We start from the raw sequence: 18,570 nt of genomic DNA, 5'->3' as shown, positions 1-18,570 counted from the left end.
CTTTAAATGAAACCACAGTTTTAACTACATACTCTATAAAAGCCTAATACAATTAAAAAAATTTTTTTCCACAAAAGTTTTTAAGCAAAATAAAAAAAATATCGTTGTAAAACAAAAGGACATTTGTTAAGGACGACAACGCACACATAAACCTATGAAAGGGACACCACCGCACTCGCCTCATTCCGAAATCGAGTCGTAGGTGTTGGCGATAAAGTTCAAAGTTGTTTAACCTTTGGTAGTATTTTTGTAGTAAATGTTTACGTTTTTGGTATCTATGCGTTCTGCGTCACACGAAATAAAGGTATGGATAAACATCGTGAAATGAAAAAAAATCCTACATCTAAACTGTTGAGATATCTTAATTAATTTCTTTAGGTATGCCTTTAAAAGGAGCTTTGATGCTTCCATCTGTATAGACTTAGAGTAGTCATTCTCAATATTTCAACTTTGCTAAAATAATATTGGTCTGGGGGCCCTGGTATGTTAGTTTATAATAATTAATGTTTCTATAAAATCTACCTTCTTAAATGTTTTTTTATGAGAGGAAGTTTCAATAAAATAATATGAATCAGTTTTATCATAAATTATCATAAACGCACGTGTAGGATTTAATTTTTATTATTATAATATTTTCTATATTTTCTTTTCAGTCTCTCGCTTCTTCCTCCATAAGTTGTTAAAACGAGAAGTGGAACTCAACATCACTTTTTATTTACACAATGAGGCAATCAAAATAATTTATATATTATTCTCCTGTGTGGGAATCGAACCCACAACCATTGCGTTCTCTTTAATTTATATTTATACATATTTTTTTCAAATCTAGCAATATTCAAAACAGCTGTATAACATCACAAATGTCAATGTTGCTGTCAAACAGGAAAATGTCAAATAAGTTTTTCATTTAAAAATATTCGAGAAGTGTGACGTAAATTAGTTACCAAGACGATCGCAAAAAGAATTAACTCGATGTGAATTTTCGATTTACATACTTAAATATATATTAATTAATATTTTCAATGGAGAATTAATAATAATATAAATATTTTTTATTTATTTACGCGTAATTGTGTTTTTTAAGTGTATAATTGAACTTATTTGGAGGAATATTAAAGTAAGTTAATTATATTTTTATAATGCTATCTATTAATAGATTAGGGCTAAAATTTTTAGACTATAAGTATCAAGGTTAGTTACTTTGGACTTTGATACCGTAATTGTTAAACTTATATGTTATTGTTATATGATTAATACAATAACCTTTATTATCAACCTAAAGAAAAAAAAAATTAGGATGTTTCAGTCTTCCCGGTGTATCCCGCATATAGCAGGATAGGCAGAGAGAACCTAATGGTAAGACCATGATAGATAGATGTAAATTATAACATGTAGTTCTATAAGTAAGACAAACATTTTTTTTTATACCAATAGCAGTAGTTCTTAAAGGTTGCCTGGTAGAGATCACCTGTGGCCTTTACTCCATTTTTCTTTTGTTTTTTCGGTTTTTTGTTTAAGTTAATTTATGACATAATTGATATTAACTAAAAAGTTAATATCAATTATGGTGTAATAAAGTATTAAAATAAATAAATAATACATAAAAAAATAGATCCACACACTAGCTAAGAAGTATTTGCAGAACTCTACACTGCACAATGTATTCATGACAGTGAGAGGAAAAGAAAATCATATAAGATTCTTTATTGCATTTTAACATTAATGTACATTTATCATAAATAGCTCTGAGTAGGAATCGAACCCACCACCACTGCGTTTACACTTTACTGTCCAGCAACATAACACTGTGCAAGTTACTTCTTTCCTGTTAAAATTTAGGGTTAAATATACTGTATAACTTTAACTCTTTAGATAACTAATAAGAGGTTTTTCTTATCAAATATTACAAAATTATATCAAATTAAATAAACAAATTATGGTTAATAAAAATAAATTTTATCTTATATAAGAAATGTAAAGAATATGCTATCTTAAGAGAGTAAATATGTTAATAATCACATACTCTTTAAACGAACTGAAATAAAAATTATGCAAACGGATCTAGGATGATTTTGGAGTGTTGCTAATGCTATGTAATAGCTATCAAAGTTTTATAGCGTAATTAAATGTGTATTTTCACATATTGCTTCCATCATTAGTAGGTAAAATAAAATATAATGATGTATTACTTTTATATAATGTGTAAAAATGACATTGTATTTACCCTCAATCACAGAATTTGCATTTAGAAACGTACCTATACCTACGTAATTTGAAGGTAGCGGCACTCGAACCCGCGCCACTTGTTATCACGCTGTATTTCGGCCAATTTTCCGAGATGAATGAATGATTCTTTGTTACCAGAACAATAAAATGAAATTTCCCCAACTGGGAATCGAATCCACAACTGTTGCGTTTACAGTCAAAGGTTTAATTTATACAATTAGCGGACGCGCGCAGCTTCGCTTGCCTATTTAAGGGTGAATTCTAATAACCCATGAAACATTTAATTTCGATTTAAAGATTTTTCCATACAAACTTTCAACCCCTTTTTTGCACCCTTAGGGGGTGAATTCTAGAAAACCATGAAATATGTGTTTAGTTATATACGTTTAAGAGTCTGAATTTCAAATTTTATGAAAATTGGTGACGATTTAAAAAAAACCTATACAAACTTTCAACCCCTTATTTGCATCCTTAGGGGGAGAATTCTAGAAAACGATGAAACACCTGTTCAATTAAATACTTTTAAAAATCTAAATTTTAAATTTTATAAAAATCGGTGCCGATTTAAATTTTTTTCCATACAAACTTTGAACCCCTATTTCACCCCTTTAGGGTTAAAATTTTTCAAAATCCCTTCTTAGTGGATGTCCAGATTACGAAAGTAAACTTTTGTCCAAATTTAACGTTTCTACCATCAGCGGTTACGGCTGTGCGTGCGTCTTACCTCAGTCAGTGAGGACAAGTCCTTTTATATATATAGATTATTAAAAAGAAAGTTCATCTAAAATTAACTACAAGAAAAACCTTTTTCCTTTAATTTTTTAGATCCACGTGGCCGCACATTGCACGGTAGGCATAGGGAATTTGTAGACCCAGTGTTAAAACACTCCGTTCCTTTGAAGACTCTTCCGATTTCTACTTTTATTTTTAAAATGTAATGTAATGTGTAATATTAACTATTTAACATTAATTAACATTACAGATAATTACAAATTCATCGTGATGTGACATTATCAAGATGGCAGTGGGAGAGGCGCGAGTGCCGCTGCTACACGACGACAGACATGCGCATCACGGTTAGTGCGGGTTCATATACTTTAAAACAAGTAGTAGATTTTACTAAAAATTTCAAAAGTAAAAATATAAAACTTCTGGATATGATTTTTGGTTGCCGACATGTTTGTAATATTTGTTCGTATTTTTTATTATTTTTGTATTTGCCTAATACATAATATAGTGCCATAACCACAGCTACGTTTTCCATTTTCTTCTTATTTTTTGAAACATCACGTGTTAAGTGATATTCTAGCGAATGATATTCTTATGAGAGCTGATACAGGGCTTTTTTTGCTTCACGCTGTACCACGTTTATAAAATACTAGCGGACGCGCGCAGCTTCGCTTACGTACTTAAGGGTGCATTCTAATAACCCATGAAACATGTGTTCAATGAAATATTTTTAAGAGTCTAAATTTCAAATTTTATAGAAATCGGTGGCGATTTAAAGATTTTTCCATACAAACTTTCAACCCCTTATTTGCACCCTTAGGGAGTGAATTCTAGAAAACCATGAAACATATGTTCAATTAAATATTTTTAAGAGTCTAAATATCAAATTTTATAAAAATCGGTGGCGATTTGAGAATTTTCCCATACAAACTTTCAACCCCTTATTTGCACCCTTAGGGGGTGATTTCTAGAAAACCATGAAACATGTGTTCAATTATATACGTTTAAGAGTCTGAATTTCAAATTTTACAAAAATTGGTGACGATTTAAAAAAAACTTATACAAACTTTCAACCCCTTATTTGCACCCTGAGGGGGAGAATTCTAGAAAACGATGAAACACGTGTTCAATTAAATACTTTTAAAAATCTAAATTTCAAATTTTATAAAAATCGGTGCCGATTTAAAAATTTTTCCATACAAACTTTCAACCCCTATTTCACCCCTTTCGGGTTAAAATTTTTCAAAATCCCTTCTTAGTGGATATCCAGATTACGAAAGTAAACATCTGTCCAAATTCCATGTTTCTACTATCAGCGGTTACGGCTGTGCGTGCGTCTTACCTCAGTCAGTGAGGACAAGTCCTTTTATATATATAGATTATGGGACTCAGGGTTATGCTAGGGGTTAAAACACACCGTTCCCCGAGAATTGCGTGTTGAGTGATGGAAAGCGTTTTGTCTAGTTACTAGAGCGAAGAAAAGAAAATATTAAATAATTAATTCTTTTAATGGGAGTCGAAACCATAACCGTCGCGTTTACTGTCATACGCTTGTGCTACTGTGCCACAACGGCCTCAAATGTAATAATTTAAATATTATTTATCATTCCCCCAAGTGTTTATCGACCCTACAATCAGTCTCATTGGGACAAGATAACGTCATATATAATTTTATATTGTCTTAATTGTTTTAAAAGTTACTGATAACAGATAGCTTGATAAGAAAGAGTCTAATGAATCATTGTATATAATATCAGCAGCAGAATAAAAGGTTTTTGAGGTAACTCAAAAACTTTAGCTTCAGCTTCACGCTGTATCCCGCATATAGTAGGGTAGGCAGAGAGAACCTAGTAGTAAAACACTCTGTTCTCCAATTTCTCCCGAATTCAGGAGTCATTTCGTGTTGAGTGGAGGAAGTCAACGCCACTCAAACAAATAGCTAAAAAACGACTCTACTATTCGTATCGCATCTATATGTATTCTGGTGAATATTGGCGCATTTTGAAGTGAACTACTTTTTTTAGAAAACTTAATATTTTAAGTAGGTACGTCACGGGATTTGACCCCCACCACTTGGGAACCGTCCAAGCAGATAAATATTTTGACGTATATAGCTTCATAAGAATTTATGGCTTAGTGGTCAGAGCGCTTGGAGAGTGAACAAGAGGCACGGGTTCAAATCCAGCTACGTTTAAATTTTAATACGTTTTCTAACCTTACCAGAGTGGGGAACAAACAATTAGCATTTTTAAAATGTTAGAATAGATTTTTTAAATAGTTTTAGAGATGTATGACGATGATGGATGTTAATATGTTTATGTAATTCTTGCATTCTCGGAGTAATCTTTTCGTCATATATTTACAGTTTAGTTTTAGCTAGTAAGGAATGTAAAAAGAAGAAACAAAAACATCAACTCATGCGCACTGTCAGTTTCGTTATCGCGCTATAATGTATAAGATATATAACAGGCTTAAGAATATTATTTTATTAACTCACGTCACTAACTTCTTAATAATAAAAGGTTTTAAATAATATATAAATATAACCAACCTTCTCCGTACAATGTCTGATAGACAACACACCGATGATTGGACTTAGAAATGTTGATACGTATTGTATACTTTTGTTAGGGAGTTTAGGGGAGCCTTAGGGGATGTTTTAGAGAGGAACGGGAAAATAGAATTTGTCATTTAACGTCTTAAAATCTACCCAAACTAGTTGCGGGTAACGTATCGTTCAATATAAAATAACAATCGGAGGCGTTGTGTTCTGAGTGTCACTGTAAACGTTGTAGGTTCAATTCCCACTCGAGGGAGTAATATATTTTCAAAAGTCAGCAGTTTCAGTTCGGTTCAGTTCAATATATTTTCAATGAATAGTGTAGTGTCTTACCACTAGGTTCCCTCTGCCTACCCTGCTATATGCGGGATACACCGTGTGTTAATACAAGTTAATTACTTTTTTAGGTGAACAAACACGTCGTCAGTTATCAGGCAGCGCGGTGGTGGTGACTTCCTTAGTAGCTGGTGCTGCTGCCGGCGCCATCGCTAAGACAGTCATCGCGCCTCTAGACCGAACTAAGATTAACTTTCAAACTTCGTAAGTATTTTGGAAAATTTTGACCTTTCTAGGATGTTACAATCAGACAGTTTCGTTAGCAAAATTGATTATTGATAGTGGATTTTTGTATAGAGTCAGCTTCACGCTCTATCAGTCAGTCAGCTTCATACTCAGCAGGATGCCTATCCTCTGCCTAGAGGGAACCTAGTGTTAAGAAGTTTGGTACCAAAACGGAGAAAAAAATATATTAATAAATAATAATTAATTCCTTCAAATGGGAATCGAACCCACAACCGACGCGTCACAGTCACACCCTTACGTCGAGAGTGAGTGTTTTAGAGTTTAGACTAAAGGAAGTCTACAGCGACTCAGCGTATGTGAACGCGACGGTTGTGAGTTCCATTTCCACTTGATAGAATGAATTATTTTCGTTTCATCGTGTGATTTCCGCCACTCAACACACATTAATATACAATGTACTACATATACAATGGCAACGACCGTCCCCCAATGACCTATGAGAATGTCAGACTAAATGCGGATAAACAAAGACAGTATAAAATGATTCATGACTCGTAAAATATAAATATAAAATTGTTTTTACGACTTATTTACGAAAAATTTTGTTTGTATGTAAATAAAATGTTAGATTAATAGCTAAATAGATTTTTTAGGAGTGGAGTTTAACGGATATACAGTGTGAAGTTAATAAATGGGACAATGTCCACGTCAGCGACCTTCAGTCTGGCTAAAAACGCGATGGTTATTGGTTTGATTCCTATTTGAGGAAATTATTTAGTCAATTAACAAGACACAGCGCGGCGTTGAGTTCTGCAATTAAAAACAGATAGTAAAGTCCACATCTAAAATGAGGCGCAAAATCTATATACATCCATTCGAATATTTAAAGTAACTATTATAAATATATCTTTTTTTTAATTATAAATATAATCGACAATTGTAATCAAACCCGTGACCTCCGTCAGTGAGGTATTTCGATAAAAGTGTATATACGATGTCATCGACACTTCCTGAGACATTCATTAACGTGATTTTACATACATATCTATACTAATATAATAAAGCTGATCAATCTATTTGGTTGAACGCACTTATCTCACAAACTACTGGTTCGAATTGAAAAAAAAAAAATGTTTGATACTTCATTTATCGAAGAAGGCTTGTTTGAATATCATTATTCAACACGTAATGTCGAGAAATATACGCTAAAAATATAAAATAACATACTTTTTAAAGTGAAATAACACTATAATTTATGATTTACAGTGAAATTCCGTATTCATGGCGGGCGGCGATACGCTTCGTGGCTCACAGCGCCCGGACAGAAGGCTGGACGGCGTTGTGGCGCGGCAACAGCGCGACCATGGCGCGCATAGTGCCCTACGCCGCCATACAGTTCACTGCGCACGAACAGTGGAAGAAGTTACTGGGGGTGGACACTCCGCAGAGTGCTCAGTAAGTGAAATATCCTGTCATGTCAAGCCATGCCATGTCATGTTCTGAATTGAACGGTAAAGATATAATATACAATAGGAGAATGCTATAACTCTCTGTTTTCTTTTGTTTTGAATAATCATAGGTCAATTGTAGTTGAAAACGGAATTATAATGTAATTGCCATCTATGGGTTATGTATCATATAGTTTACAGCTTATTTACAGTGGAAGAATTTATTGATAGTGGACAGTGGACACCGCAGAGTACTCAGTGAACGATTTCACTCTCCGTATTTTGCTTATATTGGGTGTAAATTGTTTTGGAAAACGAATAATGAATGCTTTATGAGTGGTTATATTTTAGAAGTTAACTTCATGCAAATGGAACGTATATATTTAATTGAAGGGGTTACGCCGTGATGGGTTTGAAAAAATATCTATATACATTACATATGGATGTATAATGGTGCATACATACATTTTATTAGATAAAAAGAAATGATAATAAAAGGTTAGACAATATTTCTAAATTAACAGGAAGTACCTATTTTTTAGTTTTTTTTTTATAAAAATTACTTACTAACTGAAAAAGTATTTATAAACTCACACACTTACATGTCCTTCACATGTCAATTACTCGTTAGTATTCCACTACTCAATCCACTTTAAATTTTTGTTTGTGGGGCCTATTTGCTCACTACCTTCTAAATTTTCTCTCACTTGCACTGACTCATTCAATCACTTTCGTTCATTCACAACACTCACACACTCGATAACTCAGAGCACTCATACACTCGCTCACTCACACACACGCTCATTCACTTCTCCCCCACTCTTTCATTTACTAGCTCACTCCTATTCCAGGCAGTCCCCCCTCCGCCTCCTCCTGGCGGGCTCACTGGCAGGCGCAACATCTCAAAGTGCGACATACCCCCTCGACCTGGCGCGAGCTCGCATGGCGGTCGCGGATTACCCGTCATTAAGAGCTGTGTTCCGACAGGTTTTGAGGGAGGAGGGGGTCACTACTTTGTACAGGTAAGTTGGATTTGAACAAATGGACACTTGTGAAATCTTGTGTGAGCGATAGATACTTACGTTCCCATCAAAAATGTATGTACGTATATGCGGAACTCAACGCCGCATTTTGTTTCGTTTCCAGAGCGAAGAAATGAAAATATTAAATATTATTTCCAACGAGTGGGAATCGAACTCACCATCTGTCGCGCACGCTTGCGCCATGACTGGTTATTACTTCAAATAATAATGATAATAAAATAAAAGAAATCATGTGTGGATAAAGTAAAAAAAAAGCATCAGTAGGTACATACACAGAACCTAATAAGATCGAATCAATCTCGGTACTATCGAACCACCAGAATTTGAGAGAGCAGGAAAACAAGTAAATTAAAAGTCAATACTAAAATGGCCATTGTGGCGGAACGGAACAGCATCTGATTATAAAAACTGTGTTTATGGGGTTAATCCTCACTCGAGGAAATGATTATAATATTGAAATTATTTTTATTTCTTCGCTCTGCTAGATAAAGCACAGCGTTGAACTCCGCCACTGAACACACAATGTCGCGTAATTGAGGCGGTGCGGTGTGTCTCAACATCAGGTTCCCTCTGTGTACCCTGCTATATAAGGGGACCTTATGCTTTTTACATTTGAATTTAAAAAAATTAAATGTTGTTTTGTAGAGGATACCCAGCTACAGTGTTAGGAGTGATTCCGTACGCCGGCGTCTCCTTCTTCACCTACGACACTCTGAGGCATTGGTATCTTGGTGAGTCATTATTTATTAATTATTACATACTAAGTTATTACATACTAAGTACTTAGTTATTACATATAAGATAAGGTGACAGATGGACAAAGATGCAACTGTAATTGCGACGGTTGTGAATTTGATTCCAGCTTCATGCTGTATCCCGCACACAGCAGGATAGGCAGAGGGAACCTTGTGTCAAGACACTCTGTTCCCCACTTTCTGCCGAATTCTGGACGCATTATTATATATGTGAATACAAAACAATAAACAATATTTTGGATTTAAAAGTATGCTTATTTTTACATATTATATGGCAATGACGTATTTACAGACTACTCGGGCAGCACGCCCAGCGGCCTGACCAACATGGCGTGCGGCGGCGCGGCGGGCGCACTGGCGCAGACCGCGTCCTACCCGCTCGACATCGTGCGGCGCCGCATGCAGACGGCGCGCCGCCGCGGCGACCGCACTTACCCCTGCCCCACCATCGCCGCCACGCTCGCTCTCGTGTACAGGTGAGGGATACACATGCACGCACGCACGCACGCACTCACGCACTAAGCATGAAGAACCCGGAATACAACGCCGCGCATTTTCTTGCCGGGAAATGAAAATATTTAATTATACATTTCCCTGAGTAAGGCGAACAATCGTCGCGTTTAGTCATGCGCTTGTGCTATTACACCACTATGGCAAATAATTTTATAAAATAATAAAGTGAAACATTTTTATCTACAAACTCAATTTTAACAATTTTAATAAAAAATATGTACTTGTATAAAATAATTTTTCTCTCGACTTCTTCCAGGCAAGAAGGTTGGCGCGGATTCTTCAAAGGACTAAGCATGAATTGGGTCAAAGGACCCATCGCCGTAGGTATCTCATTCGCAACTTACGACGCCATTAAATCGACTTTACGAGACGTAGCACTCGCTGTTACCACATAAATAAATATAATCGAGGTAATATTTAATTAGTAACTTACCCTACAATAATGGTCTTTGGTAATCATTGGTAACCACAAATATTTGTACGGTAATCAATGATTACTGATATTAAATATGAAAAATGCTTTCACAGTGTTATATACGATTTTGGTAATCATTGATTATTACCGAATAATTCATAATTTGGTAATCTCAGTATTGCGATAGACGAAGTTAAGTTTTTTTCAGTAACACACATTATATATAAGTATATTAATATATTTTATGGAAATGGGTGGAAATTGTAATCATTTTACAAATACGAATGCAATTGAGATTTTATGAGTGCTTTTGGTACTTTAAAATATATCTTTATTCGTTATGGTCGTGGGTTCGGTTCCCATTTACAGTACAGTATACAGTATGGTTGTAAAGTAATTTAGAAGAGAACAAAAAAGGAGCTGTCCCTTATATTCTACAAGATGGTAAAAAAATACTCAAACATAATAAAAATTACGACGACTGGGTCAGTGCAATTATTTTTTTACTGCTTTTGTTTCAAAGATTTTATTTCCAAAGTAGTAATAATTAAATAATACAATTTTTTATGCAATATATGCATACACATATATTTGATCTATTAATTTTATAATCAGATTATTGACATTTAAAAGAACATCTATTTTTTTCTAATTTAGTTTTTTTTGTTGGTTAATACATTATGTAAATATTAGGCAGTTTTTGACAAATGTAATTCAATTTACATTTATGCATGTTTATGTAGGTTAAATAGCAGAATTAACCATTTTATAAAATCTTCGCATTTCATATTTAATGTTTTATTTTTCCACTCTGATAACGGGGCAAGGCGCGGCGTCAAGTGAGAGCCACTAATTGCAGTACCTCGATAATATCATATTGTCCAATCGTCAACGACTAATTAATGATTACGTCATCGACATTGTAAAATTTGATTTCTATAAAATATTTTGTAAAATAGCACAGTTTTGTAATAATTAATTTTGGTAAATCTTATCTTATTTAATCTAAAAATCTGTAAGTAATGTTATATTGTACGATTTGTACAAATAAGATCGAATATTTCATGAAATAATCAATTCTGATGTGACCACTACATATATGTACATATTTTTGTGTGGGACACAAATTCTCTGGTTAAATGAAAAATAATTATTTGTATTATTTCATACAACATTATGTATTTCTTTTCACAATGACTGATAGAAATAAACGACAATAAGTATAATAAGATTTTATTCAACTTATTATTGAACTCTATACAAATTTATATGAAAACTTTGTAAATGCGTCTTAAGAATTATTGAAATGTATGTAAAAAAAATTCTAGAAATTTATAAATGTTGGTGCAGGTTAACTAAAAACAATACTGACATAAAAACAAACTGCACTTAAAAAAACTTCATTTTTCTTTTTAGCGTTAGTTTAATTAAAAACGTGTTTAAAGTTTTAAAAAATATGACGATAATTGAATTGTTATAAATATCATAACTGCTTTATTATGGTTCCGTCGATTCGTTATGGTTAATATTAAGAAAAAGCAATAGGATGAATTATGCATTGTGTTTGCCTTTTCTAAAGAAATAATGAGTAAATAAATAAATGACTTAAGAATAATAAGGATGATTGATATTGCTTCATTTCAAAATAAATATTACGTAGTTAATTGTTAATATTATAATTCAATTAAGTGCAACTGTTAATATATTGGTTAGTATAGTAATCAATATTAACTTATTTTGGTAGTCATGATTTTATATTATTAATGTTTAAAATGCACAATTTTTGTAGTGTAGGCATAGTTTTTTTATATGCAATTAAAATCGAATAATTCGTTTTTTTAATAGCAACACTTTCACAGAATATATAAAAATCATATTTAGATATATATATTTTATTTTAATATGATTTTAGAATTAGTGGACAATATTATGTGCTTTTTTTTTAATAAAATTAATGAAGACTTGTTTTTTTTTTTATTTAATGTAAAATTTTTGATCTGTATTTTATATTGTGTCTTCGTATGTTCGTTTAAGTCACGATATTATGTTGATAATCATAATCTTTTTTTAATATTTATATATAATATATAAAACTCTTCCGTTCCTGAGTGTCTGACTGACAATGTACAAACGAAATTTCACGAGCTAAGTATATAGTGACTGTAAACGCGACAGATGTGGGTTCAATTCCTACTAGAGGTATAGAATTATATAATATTATGATTTTAATAATGACACTATAAAATATGAAACCAAGTTATTATTGAGTTACTTTAATTTTTTTGAGAGGGTTATATTTTGTTAAACGAGCATACGTAGGTTTACGTATTATTAAGATCAAAAGTCATGTCACTTTTTTATTATATACATATATAATTGTTGTTGCTATAAATAAATGTTTGAATTGTTTGTTTTGTTTTCTTTGAAACTAAAGATTAGTTAAGAAAAATATTGACATTACGTATTATACCGCCCTCGGGTTGAAAATAATCAAATCATAAAAATACCACCACCACGACTCACCGACTGTGCAGTGGTAGACAAAGTTGTCACTTTTCAATGATTTTATTTGTTAGATTTAGAAACTTTTTGCCTTTTTAATAATTCTGATACAATTCAATGAGTAAAATAAGAAATATATACCCTAAAAGTATCACTCATACTTAGTTTTTTATCATTTGTTTTATTAGTTTTCTCAACTTTCCACCGAATTTACAAGACATTTCGTTTTGAGTAGCGGAATTCAACGCCCTCTATTGTAAAAGGAAAAATAAAAATAATAATTCATTCTCCCGAGAGGGAATCGTACCCACCACCGTCGCGTTACAGTCTCGTGACCGAAGACTTAGTAACTTAAAGATAATTTTAATGAACAATTTCAATTTCAAAAACTTTTTTTTCTTATAATCCAATTTATTATTCACAAAATTGCTTTCATTTTTTTTTTACTTAATTCTTAAACTTAAATTAATATTGCACAGTTGCCTAGAAATATTCTTTTTTCTTGTTCCTAAAACTACAAAAGCTATAAATGAAATAAAAATAAAATATTGAAATACATTAAATAACTACTAAAACTTAGGTATTCTATTTTGTCCGAAGCAAAACAGGTAAGGATTATGCAGTACAGTACGGTCGACCAGTCGTGGCCGCCCTGAAGTTAGATTTTCTTAAGGTAAGAAATTAAGAAAACATAATAATCAAAAGTAAGAGAAATCCTAAAATGAATTTACGCAACCATCTACAGCGAATTTCAGGGCGGCCACAAGTCTATGACCGTACTTTATATAGGTTAGATTTTATATACTTTTATCGATAATTGACTAGAAAATTAATAAGTTACAATTTCTATCTTTTGGCTTGCGTTATAGGACGTTTGCAACGTCATAGGAGGAATTTTAATTTTAACATATCAAAATTAGATTAATTATAAATTGGTTAGTCGTTGCGTATGGGCACAATAGTGTGTCTGTAAACGCGACACGGTTAGGTTCGATTCCCACTCGAGTAAAGGAAATATTTAATATGTTCATGATAGTAACTCCACTAGTAATCACTAGAGGTAGGCAGAGAGAGTGCAACGGTTGTGAGAGGAACATGTGTGGAGCAAAAAGGAAGTAGAGGAGGAGTAGAGCTGAGATATGACGTCATAGGTAGGGCACGAAAGCAAATAGAAAATACAGGGTAATTAACAAATGATACACATTATCAAAGAATCAAAATTAGCCAAACAATAAAATTCATAACTCTTAATCTAATTCTCATAATGTTCCTGATAGTACCTCCTCTGGTAATCACTAGAGGTAGGTACAGATGGGGGTAGTGGTTGAGAGGGCGCAGGGGGACCTGGCGGTAAGTACGGGGGGTAGTAAAGCTGGGATATGACGTCGTAGGTAGGTGGACGAGCCATGGTGAATAATGCTTCTGGATCGCAGACGAACTTGTAGACGTAGCGTTCTCCTGAAAAAGTAAATATCATTATATAGAATAAATAGATAATTACTATTATTGTCTTCCGCCTCCCCCCCAGTATTATCGATACTGTGCTCTCGAATGTAAAGACATTATTGAGTGGCGGAACTTAACGCCGTGCTTTGGTTACAATCTTCGTGTTTGCAGTCTCACAGCAAACACGAAGTTTCAGGTTTTATTTATTTTAGCGGTACGCGTGGAGCGTGGAGTGTCTCAACACTAGGCCCTATCTGTCTATCCTGCTACATATTACATAATATTTCAGTACCTGCGACTTTCTGCATGATGCCTTTCTCATAATAATATCTTAAAGAACGTGATAGTTTGTCATAGTTCATCGCAGGGCGGTTCTTTTGGGCACCCCAGCGCCGCGCCACCTAGAGAAGAAACTGTTATTAAAAAAAAACTTCCCGCTGTATTCCGCATATATAATTTTCAAAACATTTAGTGGCAGAACTCAGTGTCGCGCTATGTCTTGTTATCAGAGTAGAAAAATGAAAATAATTCAATCTGCGTCATGACGGCCTATCACGACAAAACATTAACAAATAAAATATCTTTTTTTTGTAAATTATGTAAATTTATTTTTGTATGAAAGTGTAGAAGGAGGCAAGAAGTGTCTCGACACTAGGTTCCCTACGCTGGAATGTTACGTGAAAAAAAGAAACTTATTCCAATCCTGCATTCAATGCCATATTTGAGACCGTGACCCCATGAATATAATACTGAAGACAATATAATATAGCTACTAATGACTATATACGTACTTCCTCAGGCTCGTGCAATTTGAACTCCAGTCCCCTGCCGGTCCACGCCACGCATCGAGCGCCCTCCGCCAGTAAGGACACCAAAAACTGCCAAAGTTGAAGTGCCCCACGACGACCCCCTGAAGATCCTACTGACAATAAAATAGACAGATATTTACATTTACAATACAATACAATAGGCCAGTTGTGGCGCAGAAACACAAGCATGCTAATGTAAACGCGACAGTAGGAGTAGTTCTCCTCTGATAAATGCAAAATACAGCGTGAAGCTGAAAAAAGAACATCATTAGAGAATATTTACCAGCATTTGTGGTGGAGACGTGGTGATGAGGTGATGCAGCATCAGAGCGGGATGTGGTGCCATGAGAACTGCTCACTGAAAAATAATATACGATATACATATTAGGTCGTCGACCAATTGTAAAATTATCAGTTTCATTTACATGATATCATCGAACATTTTATAAATTGGTAAAATTTCAAGACAAATTTGCTTGGTCATTTCATACCAATCAAATTTGACAACGTATAGTAAGATGTCCATAAAATTTTAAAGAATATTCGGATTTTCTTTTTAAAATTGAAAGGATTTTCATGAATCGTACCAAGTCTGTCACCCCAGGGCTCAGCGGTGCTGGTCACAGCCTCCTCCCGAACTTCACTTTCTTCTTCTGAACATTTGCCGTAGCTACTACATCTGAGAAATTTTTTTTAGAGAAATCAATTAAATATAGAAACGGGAAACATTTGGTTGGGCCCTGTCTACCCCAGAATATTTTGGTGTTCACCTCAAAGTTTTTACTAATTTTTACACAGAAGTAGCTAAAACTAAGAAAATATATATTTTTAACACCTTTTTTATAAATTTTGAACTTAAAAATTATTTAATGAGCAAATAAACTCGCAACTGTATGCATCTATATTGATAGTAATTAAATTATATGCCACATTGTCATTAAATAGTGTCAAGCACTGAAAGTCAGGTCATCGTGGAAACTATAAGTACAACACAAAAACAATACTTCTATAGGAACCACCAGTTCCTGAGATCAGCGCGTACAATCAATCAAACTCTACAGTTTTGTAATACAGGGTGAGTCATATTGAACTTTCCGATTTCAATAAGGTGTGTATTAAAAACAAAGCGACATGCAGTAAAAATTATTTTATTGTTTGAAAGCACATAACATGCAGTTTTAATTTAGTTGGTTTTAAAAATGATATCCTGTAAATGTCTACCTCCATTGACCACACACTGCTGAAGCCTTTCCCGGAAGTTGTCCATTACTCGTCGAGTCATATTCAGCGGAATAGCATTGATTTCTTCCGTGATTGCAGCCTTCAGTTCATCGATGGTTCGGGGACGATGCGTGTACACCTTTTCCTTCAGGTAACCCCAGAGAAAGAAATCGCAGGGGGTTAAATCAGGTGATCTCGGCGGCCACCCAACGTCACCTCGCAAAGAAATGAGATGACCGGGAAACATTTGTCGCAGGATTTCCATTGAACGCATGGATGTATGGGCTGGCCCAGTATCGAAAATTCTGTTTGTTGACAGTTCCGGCGAGGTGAAAATGTGCCTCATCACTGAAGATCAAAACAGCAGTGCGGGGGATCTGCTGAATGTCGCGGCATAAATTTGTTCGTGTGTCTAAGTCTCTAACTGTTAATTCTTGCACTACCTGAATCTTGTATGGGTGAAATTTAAGGTCTCTATGCAGTATTCTGCGGACACTACTGAAAGATAATCCTAGTGAAGCGGCATGTTTCCGAACAGAACGCCGAGGGGATTGTTGAATTGAAGCCCGCACTCTATCCACGTTTTCCGCTGACGTTGACGTCCTAATTCGGCCTTGTGGTCTTGTTTTTAATGCTGATGATGTTGCTCTAAAATTTGATACCCAATTTCTGATTGTTGGTCCAGTGGGAATGGGATCACGTCGACCAATAGCAAAATGTAAACGGAACGCACGCTGTGTTGTGATCACGGAGCCGCCATTTTTAATAAACTCTTCAACTACGAACGCACGATGTTGTCCCGACCAAGCCATTGCTCACACTAAAACTGCATGTCATGGCGCGTCTAATGACACCATCCCCACCCTTCTACTCCTTCCCTTCTTCGTGCAACGTCCTTCCAAAACCGGAAAGTTCAATATGACTCACCCTGTATTAGTGAAGTTATAGATAATTTCATACCTGTGTAAGTATTGGTCTCTATAATCCGTTCTTGTATCTTCTTCTCCTTTACATCTGAAAATTGCATATAATTAATTCCACGCTTTATTCCCAGCGGGGTTACAAGACGGTTCATATAGTTAACTCGCTTTTATGAACACAGTTTTATTGGGTCAACTTGTCATTTCATCGAGGTCAGTCGTGGTTCGCGGCTGGTTGTGGGTTCGATCTTCACTTGAGAAAATGAAATATTTACTTAAAGGATCTAGCCCGATAAGCATGGGAAAGCTGCAATGGCTTTAAAGTAACTCTTTAGCTTCATATTATCAGCATAAATATAGATAAAATATTTTTTATACTTACTGTGTAGGTGTATCCAAGTGTGTTTGCCCGTGTGTGTGCCTGTGTGTGTACACAGGCGGGTGCGCGTGTGTGTGCATGTGTGAGTGTGGGTGTATGTGTGTGTGACTGGCTGACTCGTAGCTCTCTCGTCGAGGTGTGGGGGGCTCCCTGGAAATCATAAGCATTTAATTACAAGAAACATTGTTTACTAAAAACACCGGTCAAAAACGTTTTCGCGCGCTACCAGAACAGAGCGTACTAATTTCATGATTCTAGGCAAATGGGAACATTCAAAAAATACAGACGTATAAACAGATGGACCATAAAATGATGATATAAGGATTCTGTTTTTTTTTCTTTGGAGATACGGTTTGCAAAACAAAACTAAGTAAATGGGACCATCTCTGAACGATTATTTAAATATATATATTACTAATGAGATTGATCTATTAATAAAACCAGTCGTGACGCAGGAACACAACGATAAACGCGACAGGTTGTGGGTTCGATTCCAACTCGGGGAATGAAATGTGTCATATTCTCATGTCCTCGCTTTGGTGTTCCACCACTCATCACGCAATGTCTCGAAAATTGGGCGGCGCATGGGGAACGGAGTATCTTTACACTAGGTTCCCTTTGCCTACCCTGCTATATGCGGGATACACCGTGAAGCTTAAAAACAGACTAAAGTTTATAATTTTTACCTGTGCTGGTAGGGCAGTCCCCACGGCAGGAAGGGAGGCTGCGTCATCTCATCACAACTTCATATACTTCACATCTCTATACGCTGGAAAAGAAAACGGTTGCTAGTTCTGACGTCTTGTTTGTTCAATTTTGTAGGGCTCTAACTAGCCATTGCAATGAAAGTACACAAAAATAATAAAACAACATGTAAAAATCGATCGAACAACATGTAAAGATCGAACTCTATCTATGTACAAATAAACAGAAATTCAAAATAGGAAAATAATATTTTAAATGCTTTAAATTCAAATTAAAGAAAAATAATAAATGCAACTATATTATTATATACGCATATAATAATATACCTACATAATAATAGAGAGCGTGACCCAAGGATCTGACAGTAAACGCGAAAG

At 34.6% G+C, this 18,570-nt stretch overlaps 2 protein-coding genes across 3 annotated transcripts; one reads left to right on the top strand and one right to left on the bottom strand.

Moving 5' to 3' along the window:
• The first annotated feature begins 873 nt into the window (after positions 1 to 873).
• On the top strand, positions 874 to 15,094 carry DPCoAC (dephosphocoenzyme A carrier). Of its 2 annotated transcripts, XM_085186747.1 has the most exons (9): positions 874 to 1,117; positions 3,209 to 3,302; positions 5,923 to 6,055; positions 7,304 to 7,492; positions 8,337 to 8,507; positions 9,174 to 9,259; positions 9,576 to 9,759; positions 10,053 to 10,206; positions 14,959 to 15,094. In XM_085186747.1, exons 2-8 carry the CDS (start codon positions 3,245 to 3,247, stop codon positions 10,189 to 10,191), a joined length of 960 nt encoding a protein of 319 aa, XP_085042873.1. In that variant the 5' UTR covers positions 874 to 1,117; positions 3,209 to 3,244; the 3' UTR covers positions 10,192 to 10,206; positions 14,959 to 15,094. The 2 variants fall into 2 exon arrangements, with proteins under 2 accessions (XP_085042873.1, XP_085042872.1); XM_085186746.1 differs by lacking the exon at positions 14,959 to 15,094 and having other exon boundaries at positions 10,053 to 12,620.
• LOC146538474 (uncharacterized) lies at positions 13,660 to 18,295 on the bottom strand. Its single transcript, XM_085186748.1, has 8 exons — positions 18,175 to 18,295; positions 17,492 to 17,638; positions 17,150 to 17,203; positions 15,556 to 15,647; positions 15,252 to 15,326; positions 14,951 to 15,081; positions 14,452 to 14,560; positions 13,660 to 14,171 (listed from the first exon to the last, which is right to left on the bottom strand). The coding sequence occupies exons 1-8, from the start codon at positions 18,219 to 18,221 to the stop codon at positions 13,966 to 13,968; spliced, it is 861 nt and encodes a 286-aa protein (XP_085042874.1). The 5' UTR covers positions 18,222 to 18,295; the 3' UTR covers positions 13,660 to 13,965.
• Positions 18,296 to 18,570: the final 275 nt, after the last annotated feature.

Source organism: Heliconius melpomene, chromosome 6 (genome assembly GCF_056956725.1).
Source record: "Heliconius melpomene rosina isolate 202511_hmr_F chromosome 6, ASM5695672v1, whole genome shotgun sequence".
NCBI lineage: Eukaryota > Metazoa > Arthropoda > Insecta > Lepidoptera > Nymphalidae > Heliconius > Heliconius melpomene.
The sequence above is the reverse complement of the archived record's forward strand: the minus strand, read 5'-3'. Positions and strand labels throughout refer to the sequence as shown.

Bases quoted from the DNA above. Each gene is read 5' to 3' on its own strand.
- DPCoAC (XM_085186747.1), top strand. From the start codon at position 3,245: ATGGCAGTGGGAGAGGCGCGAGTGCCGCTGCTACACGACGACAGACAT. The intron at 9,260-9,575 runs GTGAGTCATTAT...ACGTATTTACAG, and splicing joins TCTGAGGCATTGGTATCTTG to ACTACTCGGGCAGCACGCCC. The intron at 9,760-10,052 runs GTGAGGGATACA...GACTTCTTCCAG, and splicing joins ACGCTCGCTCTCGTGTACAG to GCAAGAAGGTTGGCGCGGAT.
- LOC146538474 (XM_085186748.1), bottom strand. From the start codon at position 18,221: ATGACGCAGCCTCCCTTCCTGCCGTGGGGACTGCCCTACCAGCACAG. The intron at 17,204-17,491 runs GTAAGTATAAAA...TGCAATTTTCAG, and splicing joins CACTTGGATACACCTACACA to ATGTAAAGGAGAAGAAGATA. The intron at 14,561-14,950 runs GTACGTATATAG...TTTCTTCTCTAG, and splicing joins AATTGCACGAGCCTGAGGAA to GTGGCGCGGCGCTGGGGTGC.